We start from the raw sequence: 13,290 nt of genomic DNA on the forward strand, positions 1-13,290 counted from the left end.
CAACCATTTCAGCCCTGCGAAAAAGCCTCTGTCTACCCACATGATCAATGCGTCTCAGCATCTTATAGACCTCTATCAGGTCATCTCTCGTCCTCCATCTGTCCAAGGAGAAAATACTAAGTTCACTCAACCTGTTCTCGTAAGGCATGCTCTCCTGATTTTGGGCTCAGCTGTTGAACAAAAAGGGAGCATGTGATTCACAAATACAATCCATGGATCAAAATCCATGGTTGTAATATTAATTTATGTGACCCAAGGATCGGGGGCTGAATACCGTTTCAAAGTCGAATCTGGTCAATTGAGGAAGCCGCTTATTTGGGACATTGTTTGAAAGTCGGAATTTCTATCATTTATTTGGGACACTGTACCACTTAATTGGGACAGGAGACTGCTGCTTCATTATCTTTAACCTGGGTTTGCATTTTGCAGGGAGCAACGCAACTGACATGGGTGGCATACTTTCATGCTGCGGAGCTCTGCTGGAACGCTGCTGCAAGGACAGAGTAGCTGATCGTGCCACAGAATCGAGTGACAGTGAACGAAGAGATTGTATCGAACGTACTCAATATAATGGAGATCCAGAGGCAGAACCCATTTTACATGAAGAGGCTGCTTTCAGCACAGATGTTTTGGAATCGTCTGAAAGCTTTGGAAATAGAGCAGGTTAGTAAATTTCAAGCAGTTTCAAATTAACCATTGAGTATCATGTAAAATATTACATAAGAACACTGCCTAATTCTGAAATTGGTGAGAAGACAGCTTACTATGTCAGCAGATTATAAAAGGACAGACACGTTTGATTACTCTGCTGGACATTTTTATAAAATGTAGCTGTTGAGGTAGATGAGCGTGAGTCAGTGGGCATGTCATACAACGTATTTCTCCATCCGTTCCTACATCGAGCACGGGGTAAAAATCCATGCCGCCAATTATACGCATACGTCGAACTAACCTATCAGCCCAAACGTCTTTGGAGTGTGGAAGAAAACCGGAAGCCCATGCGTTCACGCAGAGAAATATCGACCCCATAGGCAGAGCCTCTTCACAACAAACCTGGCACAAGTTGAACAACCTTGCAAGGAAATATGAGCATACCCTGCTCAGTCATATTTTGCAAAGCTAAAAGGGATTTATCCGAAACGGATGTTGGCTGTAATTACAGCATGAGAAGTGTCAGCTAAGTACTGGGCAAAGCGGGATGAATACTGTTCAACATTTCACTTATTAAATTTTAACTTTTTCATACTTTACCATTTTTTTTGTTTCCATTGTGTAAAGGAGCACGTGATCCACAAATAAAGAAGTATCATTTAAATCGATCAACATCTCTGGTTGTAATAAACATTTATGTGACTCTAGGGTGGGATTGATTACTTTAATAAGGCAGTCGAATCCTTTAATTGGGCCATCAATTAATAGGCCGGACGCTTATTTAAGACACCTCCCTAAGAAAACAACTCAGATCGAGAAAATATCTGCGATTTATTTCATTTATTTGGGACATTTTGCCACTTAATTGGACCAGGAAACTGTAGTCAAATAAATCTTCCCTAGCGTCAGTTTCTAATAGTTCTTAACCAGCATCAGCTCCGTGTTTCATTCCGCTTCAACATGGATTTGAAGTTTACAGATAGCAAAGCAAACGAAATGGGAGGAGCACACAGTAAAATTCTATCAGAAAACCTACCGCATGAGGAGTGTGATCATGCCACAAAATGGAGTGAAAATGAACACAAAGATTCAAAAGCTATGCACAAGTGGAGCCAATTCTCATAATGGGTTTCCCTTTGACATAGATGTTCCGGAAGTGTCTGGAAGCTTTGAACCTGAAGCATGTTGGTAGATTGCAAAATAGTTTCAAATAAACCATTGAGTACCTTGTCAAATACTTCATAAGAACTGATTCTGACATTCATGAAACGATAGCATACAGTTTGAGCAGGTTTATCAAAGGGCAGACATGTTTAATTAGAAGCTTCACATCAAAAGTAGCCGGACAAATCGATGAGCAGGAGCCAGTGGACTTGACATACAGTGTACACCACACCCTATCCCATCCTTCATACAACACGTCAGGATATGTTCGCGCCACCTAATATATGCAAGTAATCAATTAAGCTACTAGCCCAAACATGTTTGGAATTCGGTAGGATACCGGAAACACAGGGAGAACGTATAGGCTACTTAACCAGCTGCGGGATTTAAACGCAGGTCGCTACTGCATAAAGACACTTTGCTAACCGCTATGCTACAATGCCGCCCTAACCTAAAATCCTAAACTGTTCAAACATTCCCTCTAACCGAAGTCCTGTAACTCAGGCACATTGCTGTATATTTTTCTCTGCGCTATATCAATCTTATTGATATATTCCCTATAGCAGGCAACCAGAACCGAAATCTGGGTTATTAAGCTGCCAGTCCTGCCTCTCCCTCAACCAAATCTCACCAATCGCTACATTATGATCCATATGCTAAGCTTATAGGCCTTATGAACAATATTCCCTGCACTAATATAGACGCAATTGCAATCAATTTCCATTCATGAATTTATGTACAGGCCTGGCATATTTTCCGTGCAGCTCCTCCACTATCTGCCCATTATCCAGTAATCGTACCATCTGTCCAGTGGTTCCCATTCCCTGCAACTCTAGTTAAAAAGCCTCTGAGTGCTGATAGTAAACCTCCCCGCAATGATATTAGTCCGTCCATCGTGAAATTAAAGTGCAGACTGCTATGTCTATACAGATCTCAGCTTCCCTGGAAGAGAGCCAATGATCGACAAATCTGGTCATACCTCCTCAAACAACTCGGTAGCTACATTTTAAACTGTGTTATCTTCCTTTTTTCTGGTCTCGGTAGCACTAGGGACAGGTAACCTCCCTGAGATAACAAACCTGGTAGTCATGTCATCCTGCCATTTAATTAGCACCCAAGTCCCCAAACACTCTTTGCAGGACCTTGTTACCTTCCTACCTATTTCATCGGTACTGAAGTGTACGGATACCTGAGGCTGCTCACCCTCCCAGTTAAAAATGTTACAGACTCGATATGAGATGGCCTTGTCTCTGGCATCTTGGAGGAAACCTGACAATCGGGGATGCTGTTCTACCCTATCACTACTGCCTGCCTGCTTTGCCATCGTCTCTTCTGCCTCACAGAGCCAGGCAGTGGCAGACACCTGACGCTGCAGATCACCTCTGCTGAGCCATCCTCCCGACCGTATCCGAATCAGTATACATGCTATTGAGAGGAACGGGGACAGGGATACCCTGCACTGTCTACTATCTGCTTAGTCCCTACTGACTATTACACAATTAACTGTGTTCTGCACCTTAGGTATAACTACCCGTCCTTATTACCTGTCAATCAAATCCTCAGCATCCCAAATATTCCAGAGTCCATCCAGCTCCTGCTCCAGTTTCGCAATGTTCTCTGGCAGAAGCTACAGCTGGATGAACTTCTTGCAGATGTAGTCGGCAAAGACACTGGAGGTCTTTCATTCTCACATCCCACAAGAAGTGTATTCCACTGTGTTGGCATCCTCACTCTCTGATTGTGCAATAAAAAGGAGGAAACTTACCCTTAAGTCAAACGATATTCTTTGCCTCTACCCGCCGAACTTCTTAAGCAAATCCTTTATGGGGACCAATGGTCCACTATCCGGAGGGCAGAATCCGAGTCTGCAACAGACAGTGCTGGATGGTCTTAAAGGGGCTTGAAAGGGGCTGAGGAAGTGGTGGACACGTTTTCTGACAGGTTAGATTTAAAATACGCAATTTTGCCTTTACTGTTGATACAGTTCTACTTATGTTGAGAAACATCAGGCAAATTTCATCCGAAGACTGGCAACCATTTTGATACCTGGGTACACTTCTGCTCTTCCATCGTCGTCGATGAAGACCTCGACACTATTTGATGATGGTGTCGAGACTAGGGCCTAATTTGGATTTAAGTGAGGGAGAGTTGCACAACGTCAGCCTCAAACTCTCTTCCCAATTCCCATCTGGTTCCGGTGGCAGCACAAGAGTCGAGACGGCTGGAGATGGGACTGGGCGCAGTGCATGACCAGGACAACTTCTGTGTCTTGTTCCACGACGCTTGAAGAGATCGCCTTCTTGACCGTTGGACCTGCCATTGGTCTCGTCCGCTCTGTCCGCCGGAGTCTGCCTTCACATGCTGGGATAGACAACTCCCTATCTCACCGAGGGTTTGATACCCGTCGGCTACCCTCACCTGGTTTAGCCGGCTTGTCGAACCCGTTGTCCGGGGTGTGGCCGCTGTCGCAAGCAAACAGCTGCGGGTAACCACAAATGAGAGTGGGGATCAAAGGTGGACAAACCTCTCTGAAAAGGACGCGACATGTTCCCCACCAGAGGCGCTACCCCTTCCTGATATCCCATACAATCCCTTGCACAGCAGAACCAGGGAGAATCGCACGTCAAAGAATTAAACTGGCAGCTGAAAGGAGGAGAGAACTGTGTGGAGTTTTAAATAGCCGATATGGTAGCATTGCCGTAACTCTGCAGTTCTATCAACGTTGGGCAGGATACAGGTTCAGAACTCACTACAGTGTCTGGAATAGTGATATGATAGCATAAATCAGTGGTGAACAGCCAACGTCCATAATTTTCAGCACCAAATTTGTACATATAACCCACTCAAGGAACACGACCTGACCCCGTTAACCTCCCTCAAATATAGCATTTAGTCTGATGTCAAGAAATCTCAATTTTGCTTTTATCAGACCTTAAAACCTACTCCTCCTTGACTTCAGAGACTCCCATATGCCTTCTGGCAAACTCTAGCTGAGATTTAATGTGAGTTTTTTTTTTGTTTTTAACAGTGCCTTTCTCTTTGACACTCTCCCATAAAGCTGCGACTTGTGAAGCACCCAGGAACAGTTCTTGCCTGTGCAGTCTCCACCATTTCAGGGACTGACGCTTGTTAGTCCTCCATTGTCATAGGTCTGTTGGTGGCCTGCCTCACTGGTGCCCTTGCACGGGCACTCAGGTTTTGAGAACATCTGCTCTGGGCAGATTTACAGCTGTGTCATTTTCTTTCCATTTCTCCATGATTAACTTAACTGTACTCCAAGGGAGACTTACTGACTTGTTAATGTTCTTTTATCGATCTTCTAACCTTTTCATGGAGTTGCTTTGAGTGTTCCTTTGTCTTTAGGGTGTATTTTCTGCCAGGATACTGACTCACCGAAAGCTGGGCCTTCCAGATACAGCTGAATTTTTACTACAATCAATTACAACACCTAGACTATATATAGGACTCCAAAAACAGATATCCATTAAACTAATTATGTGAGATCTAAAGCCAATTGGCTGCCCCAGTGCTGATTTTGTGTCTCATGTTAAAATAGGATGAATGCCGATGCAATCAAATATTTTGTGTTTTATATATGTTATTAATTCCGATGACATTTCAAGAGAGCTGTTTTTACTTTGAACACAAAATTATTTTTATGTTGATCAGTGTTAAAAAGCCACATTAAATCTCCAGCATATTAGAGTTCCACAATGTTATGATGACCATGTAACCTACTCTAGAAACGGCTTAGAACTTCCACCTTGGATCCCATGCCTCCTTACTTTCTCAATAATCCTTACATGGGGTACTTTATCAAATGCCTTGCTGAGATCCATATACTCTACATCAACGCTCTTCATCAACGTGTTTTGTTACATCCTCAAAAATTCGGTCAGGTTCATCAGGCATGACTGGCCCTTCACAAAGCCATGCTGGCTATCCCGAAACAGATTATGTCTCTCCAAATGCTCTCTCGGTATCTTCTCCAATATTTTGCTTATCACTGAAGTAAGTCTCATTGATCTTTAGTTTACTGTGTTATCTCTACTCCATTTCTTGAACAGGGGAACAATGTTTGCAACCTTCCAATCCGATGGAACCTCTCCCGTCCTTATTGATGATGCAATGATCATCGCCAGAGGCTCAGCAATCTCCCTACTCGCTTCTCTCAATAGCTTGGGCTATATCTCGTCCCGGCGGTTATCTAATTTAATACCTTTCCAAAGTTCTAGTGCATCCTCTTTCCTAATGGCTATACACTCAAGATTTCAGTCCACTGTAAGTCATCCCCACATTTCGTGGTGAATACTGAAGCAAAGTATCCATTAAGTAACTCAGAATATTTGAAATAATCGGCAGATTCAGAAACTTCTGTTGAGAATATAGCGGTGAATTTTAACTAAACCAAGTGTTACAAGAGTGTAGGGAGCGAACCCAAGGACAGGACACGGGCCGGAGATTGAGTCTAAATTCTTACACGGGTGTAAACGCCGAACAGCAAATAGAGCTCTGATATGGAGCCTTGACATGGAGCCTTGATTTAGAGCCTTGACACGAAATCCTGACGCGGAGCCTTGACTCAGAGAAGTGGAGTCTGAGAGGTAAACCCGGAAAAAGGAGCTAGACAGAACAAACGGTTCTAAGCGGTCAGGGAACGTAGTTACATCATAGGAAAAAAGACCAACGGACTGGAGACTAGTGGTTGTGACGCCGAGGTTCTTGTACTGCAGTTCTTGGTGGAGACCAGGTGTTCTGTCATCAAAACGAATTAGCAGTAAATGGGAAATTAACAATCGGAATTAAGGCATAATCAAAGGGGATTAGGAGCAGAATAGGGGATTAACGATCGGGACCAGGACAATGCCTCCGCCCTCAACGGGATCCTCCATGCGAACCAGCAGGCTTGTTCAGATGGGCCGGATGGAAATCACGAATGAGGGAAGGGTCCAAGATAGATAGATAGATAGATAGATAGATAGATAGATAGATAGATAGATAGATAGATAGCTACTTTATTCATCCCCAAGGGGCAATTCAACATTTTTCCAGTGTCCCATACACATATTGTAGCAAAACTAATTATATACAGTATTTAACTCAGTATAAATATATGCATCTAAAATCACCCTCCCAAAAATCATTAATAAATAGCTTTTAAAAAGTTCTTAAATAGTTTACTAAAGTGCATTGAGTGGTAACTTAATCTCAGTCCTAACCCCGGCACTTTAACATGTCTTGCCCCTGGTGGTTGAATTGTCGAGCCGAATGGCGTTGGGGAGTAATGATCTCTTCATCCTGTCTGAGGAGCATTGCATTGACAGCAACCTGCTGCTGAAGCTGCTTCTCTGTCTCTGGATGGTGCTGTGCAGAGGATGTTCAGGGTTTTCCATGATTGACCGTCGCCTACTCAGCGCCCTCTTCTCTGCCACCGATGTCATACTCTCCAGTTCTGTGCCCACGACAGAGCCCGCCTTCCTTACCAGCTGATTAAGACGTGAGGCGTCCCTCTGCTTAATGCTGCCTCCCCAGCACGCCACCACAAAGAAGAGGGCGCTCTCCACAACTGACCGATAGAACATCTTCAGCAGCTCACTACAAACAAGATGAAGGAGAAGGCAATCCAGAAACGTTGCTCCAGCTGTATCCCTCCCAATCGAACAGGTACCGGATGCCCCTTCCTCGGCGGCCCACATGCAGTATTCGCCAGACGGTGTATGGTGGGTGGTCGTCAATGATCCGCCCGGATGGAGGGTGTTGGGCAGGAGGGTACAAAGGGCAGACAGAGACCGGTTTCAATTGGTAAACATGGAATGTAGGATGGATGTGCATAGGTCTGGGCAGTTTGAGTCGAACTGACATGGGGTTTATAATACGCTCAATCGCGAAAGGTCCTAGGAAGAGAGGGGCGAGTTTCATGGGCCGAAGGGGATAGGTAGCACGGAAATGGCCGGACTGGCTGCAATGTAGACACTCACCTGCTCTCAGTCTCCGGAGCCGCTCAGCGGGAGAAAGGCGGTTCCGTCCCAGCAGCATGAGTTCCTCTGCCGGGGCGGTGGGAATGGCAGGAGGAGAAAGACTATGGCGTTCTATTGGACGATTGTCCACCCTGGTAGCTGGGGAGATGAATGAATCCAGTTTGTCATGGTCATCTCTGAGCCAACTCGCTGAGACCACTCCGAAATACATAGAAACTTAGAAAACCTATAGTTGTGGTGAAACTGACCCTACACTAGCTATTACTAGGACTACCGTAGCCCTCTATTTTGAAGCTCCATGTACCTATCCAAAATTCTCTTAAAAGGCCCTTTCGTATTCTCCTCCACCACTATTGCCGGCAGCCCATTCCATGTACTCACCACACTCTGCGTACAAATAATGGCCCTGATATCTCCTCTGCACCTACTCCCAAGCACCTTACACCTGTGCCCTCTTGTGGCAACCATTTCTGCCCTGGGAAAAGGCCTCTGACTACCCACACGATCAATGCCTCTCATCATCTTATACACCTCTATCAGGTCAACTCACCTCTCATCCTCCGTCGCGCCAAGGTGAAAAGGCCGAGTTCACTCAAACTATTCTCATAAGGCATGCTCCACAATCCAGGCAACATCTTTGTAAATCTCCTCTGCATCATTCCTATGGCTTCCACATCCTTCCTGTAGTGAGTCGACCAGAGCTGAACACAGTACACCAAGTGGGGTCTGACCAGGGTCCTACATAGCTGCCACATTACCTCTCTGCGCCTAAACTCAGTTCCACGATTGATGAAGGCCAATGCACCATATGCCTTCTTAACCACAGAGTCAACCTTCGCAGCTGCTTTGAGCGTCCTATGGACTCGGACCCCAAGATCCCTCCGATCCTCCAGACTGCCAAGAGTTTTATCATTAATACTATATTTTGCCATCATATTCGACTTACCAAAATGAACCACTGAACACTTATCTGGGTTGAACTCCATCTGCCACTTCTGAGCCCAGTTTTGCATCCTATCAATGCTCCTCTCTAACCTCTGTCAGCCCTCCACACTATCCAGAGCACTTCCAACCTTAGTGTCATCAGCAAACTTACTAAGTCATCTCTCCATTTCCTCATCCAGGTCATTTATAAAAATCACGTAGAGTAAGTTTCCCAGAACAGATCCCTACGGCACTCCAGTATTCACCAAACTCCATGCAGTGTATGACCCCTCTGCAGCCACACTTTGCCTTCTGTGGGCAAGCCAGTTCTGGATCCACAAGGCAATGTCCCCTTGGATCCCATGCCGCCTTAGTTTCTCAATAAGACTTGCATGGGTTACCTTATCAAATGCCTTGCTGAAATGCATAAACACTACATGTACAGCTCTTCCTTCATCAATGTATTCAGACACATACTCAAAAAGTACAATCAGACTCATAAGGCACAACGTGCCCTTGACAAAGCCATGCTGACTAATTTCCAAATTTCCATAAATCTTCCTCTGAGGATCTTCTCTATCGATTTCAGGATAGCAATCTCAGGATTGCTACCAGTGTCACGTGCAGGTGGGTTTAGAAATAGTAAGATAGTGCAGATCAACTCGTGGCTGAAGACATGTTGAAGGAGGGAGGGCTTCAGATTTATAGATAATATTTATAAGATTTATAGATAATTGGGCAATTTTCCAGGGAAGGTGGAACCTGTTCCGCCGGGACGATTTACATCTGAACTGGAGAGGAACAAATATTCTTGCAGGTAGGTTTTCTAGGGAGGCTCCAGTGGATTTAAGCTAGATCAGATGGGGGGAGGGGAACCGGCGTTTGGGAAAAGATGTACGGGAGAAGCGAAAATAAGAAGACAGTAACGTTCTTTGTACTGTTAGAGATAAACAGAGCGGAAGAAGTGGGGAATTTCTTAAATGCATTTATATTAATGCTAGGAGCATTGTAAGAAAGGTGGATGAGAGAGCATGGAATTATACCTGGAAATATGATGTTGTAGCTATTAGTGAAACATGGTTGCAGGAGGGGTTTGATTGGGAACTAAATATTCCTGGATTTCGTTGCTTCAGGTGTGATAGAATCGGAGGGACAAGGCGGTGGGGGAGGTGTTGCGTTGCTTGTCAGAGAAAATATTACAGCAGTGCTCCGATGGGATAGATGAGAGGGTCGTCTAGGGAGGCTATTTAGATGGAATTGAGGAATGGGAAAGGTCTAGTAACACTTATAGGGGTGCATTATAGACCACCTAATGGGGAGCGAGAATCGGAGGAGCAAATTTGCAAGAGGTAGCAGATATTTGTAGTAGGCACAGGGCGGTGATTGTCGGAGATCTTAATTTTCCACACATAGACCGGGTTGGAGTTTCTAAAAAGTACGCAGGATAGTTTTTTTTTTTGCAGCAATACATAGAGATACCGACTAGTGAAGGGGCAGTGTTGGATCTCCTGTGAGGGAATGAAATAGGTCCGGTGACGGAGGTATGTATTGGGGAGAACTTCGTGTCCAGTGATCACAATACCATTAGTTTCAATATAATAATGGAGAAGGATAGGAATAGACCCAGGGTTGAGATCCTTGATTGGAGAAAGGCCAACTTTGAGGAGACGAGAAAGGATTTAAAAGGAGTGGACTGGGACAATTTGTTTTGTGGGAAGGATGTAAAAGAAAACTGGAGGTCTTTTAAAGTTGAAATTTTGAGGGTACAGAATCCTTATGTTCCTGTTTGGTTAAAAGGAAAGGTTAAAATTTGAGAGAGACATGGTTTCAAGGCATATTAGAAGTTTGTTTAGTAAAAAGAGAGATATCTACAATTAACATCAGCAGCATGGAGTAAGTGAGGTGTTCGAGGATTATAAAGAATGTAAGAAGAATCCTATGAAAGAGATTAGAAAAGCTAAAAGAAGATACGAGGTTGCTTTGGCAAATAAGGTGAAAATAAATCCAAAGGGTTTCTACAGTTATATTAATAACAACAGGATAGTGAGGTATAACATTGGTCCCTTAGAGAATCAGAGTGGGCAGCTATGTGAGGAGCCGAAAGAGATGGGATATATTTTGAAAAAAATATTTTCTTCGTATTCACTGAGGAGCAGGATATTGAATTGTATAAAGTAAAGGAAACAAGTAGGAAAGTTATGGAAACTATAATTATTAAAGAGGAGGAAGTACTGGTGCTTTTAAGGAATATAAAAGTGGATAAATCTCCAGATCCTGACAGGATAATCCCTAGCACCTTGAGGGAAGTTAGTGTAGAAATAGCAGGGGCTCTGACAGAAATATTTCAAATGTCATTAGAAACGGAGACGGTGCCAGAGGATTGGCGTATTGCTCATGTGGTTCCATTGTTTAAGAAGGGTTTTAAGAGTAAACCTTGCAATTACAGTCCTGTCAGTTTGACGTCAGTGGTGGGTAAATTAATGGAAAATATTATTAGAGATGCTATATATAATTATTTGGATAGACAGTGCTGATTAGGAACAGTCAACATGGATTTGTGCGTGGATGGTCAAGTTTGACAAACTACCTGAATTTTTGAAGAGGTTACGAGGAAAGTTGACCAGGGTAAAACAGCGGATGTTGACTATATGGACCAGTGAGACTTGTAACATGGTTCCGAACGGAAGGGTAGTTAGGAAGGTTCAATCGTTAGGTATTAATATTGAAGTAGTAAAATGGATTCAACCGTGGCTGGATGGGAGATATCAGAGAGTAGCTGTGGATAATGGTTTGTCAGGTTGGAGGCAGGTGAATACTGGTGTGCCACAGTGGTCTGTATTGGGTCCAAAGTTGTTTGTCATATACATTAATGATCTGGATGATGGGGTGATAAATTGTACCAGTAAGTATGCAGATGATACAAAGGTCGGTGGCGTTGTGGATAATGAAGTAGGTTTTCAAAGCTTTCAGAGAGATTTAGGCCAGTTAGAAGCGTAGGCTGAACGATGGCAGATGGAGTTTAATGCTGATAAGTGTGAGGTGCTACATTTTGGTAGGAATAATCCAAATAGGACATACATATTAAATGGTAGAGCATTGAAGAATTCAGCAGAACAGAGTGATCTAGGAATAATAATGAATTGTTCCCTTAAGGTGGAATCTCATGTGGATAGGGTGTTGAAGAAAGCTTTTTGTATGCTGGCCTTTATAAATCAGAGCATTGAATATAGGAGTTTGGATGTAATGTTAAAATTGTACAAGTCATTGGTAAGGCCGAATTTGGAGTATTGTGTACAGTTGCGGTCACCGAATTATAGGAATTATATCAACAAAGTAGAGAGAGTGCAGAGAACATTTACTAGAATGTTACCTAGGATTCAGCACCTAAGTTACAGGGAAAGGTTGAACAAGTTAGGTCTTTATTCTTTGGAGCGTAGAAGGTTGAGGGAGAACTTGATAGAGGCATTTAAAATTAAGAGTGAGATAGATAGAGTTGACGTGGATAAGCTTTTTTTTCCGTCGAGATTAGGGGGATTCGAACAAGAGAACATGAGTTAAGATTTAGGGGGCAAAAGCTTGAGGGTAACAGGAGGAGGAATTTCTTTACTCAGAGAGTGGTAGCTGACTGGAACGAGCTTCCAGTCGAAGTGGTAGATGCTGGTTCGGTATTGTCATTTAAAGTAAAATTAGATAGGTATATGGACAGGAAAGGATTGGAGGGTTACGGGCTGAGCGCCGTTTAGGTGAGATTAAGCGTTCGGCACGGACTAGAAAGGCCGGGATGGCCTGTTTCCGTGCTGTAATTGTTATATGGTTATATATTTATAAATTATGAACCACTGAGGTAAGACTCACTGGTCTATAATTTCCTGGTCTTCCACTGCTCCCTTTCAAGAGTAACAGAACGATATCGGGAAAGGTCACGGGTATGCTGGCGAATTATTTTAATTTATAAATATTGCCTTGACTCTGTGTCTGGGTTTAATTTAATATCGGCAATTTACAAACTATTTGTGAAGGGACTGATCTGAGAGATGAGAGAGAGAGAAACATCTCTGCGCGAACTTAGGAGTACAATTACTGTCTACATGCTGTTCTTATTAGCAGTCTGTGATGCACATTAACACAGTGAGGTATTCCAGAACACAAGTCATTCTGCAGATGCTAGAAGTTTCAAGTAACACAAAGACACACTGAATACTGACAGAACTTAACAGGTCAGGAAGCATCCATGGTGAGGAATAAACAGTTGACGTTTCAGATCATGACCACAAGGAATAGAATGTAATGTGGCAAAATCTAGAATTTCTGTCCCCTCATTTCCAGTCCCAATGAATGACCTTGGCCCGAAATATCAATTGCTTATTCTCCTCCATGGATGCTGCCTGACCCGCTGAGTTCCTCCAACATTTTGTGAAATATCCCAGAGATTTGCCAAGGAAGGGATTGAATAGGCAGGCAGAGCACCAGAATCTGACCAGAGCAAAGCAGTTCTAATGGGCAGTACGAAGATAGTTATGTCCAATGGTCTCTGTATTCTTAGGAATAAGCAGTGTCCTTTCCAGAGTCGACG

General features: G+C 43.6%; 1 protein-coding gene across 5 annotated transcripts in view; it reads left to right on the forward strand.

Moving 5' to 3' along the window:
* LOC132388659 (NACHT, LRR and PYD domains-containing protein 3-like) overlaps window positions 1-13,290 on the forward strand; it is a 68,503-nt gene that overhangs the window by 41,121 nt on the left and 14,092 nt on the right. For 4 of the 5 annotated variants that reach the window (XM_059961033.1, XM_059961032.1, XM_059961035.1 and 1 more), the window contains one exon: window positions 430-663. In XM_059961033.1, the coding sequence (XP_059817016.1) occupies window positions 447-663 (217 nt within the window). In that variant the 5' untranslated portion in view covers window positions 430-446. Of the gene's footprint in view, window positions 1-429; window positions 664-7,288; window positions 7,480-13,290 lie in introns of those variants that run through there. The other variant, XM_059961036.1, reaches the window with a different exon arrangement.

Source organism: Hypanus sabinus, unplaced genomic scaffold (genome assembly GCF_030144855.1).
Source record: "Hypanus sabinus isolate sHypSab1 unplaced genomic scaffold, sHypSab1.hap1 scaffold_375, whole genome shotgun sequence".
Classification (NCBI taxonomy): Eukaryota; Metazoa; Chordata; class Chondrichthyes; order Myliobatiformes; family Dasyatidae; genus Hypanus; species Hypanus sabinus.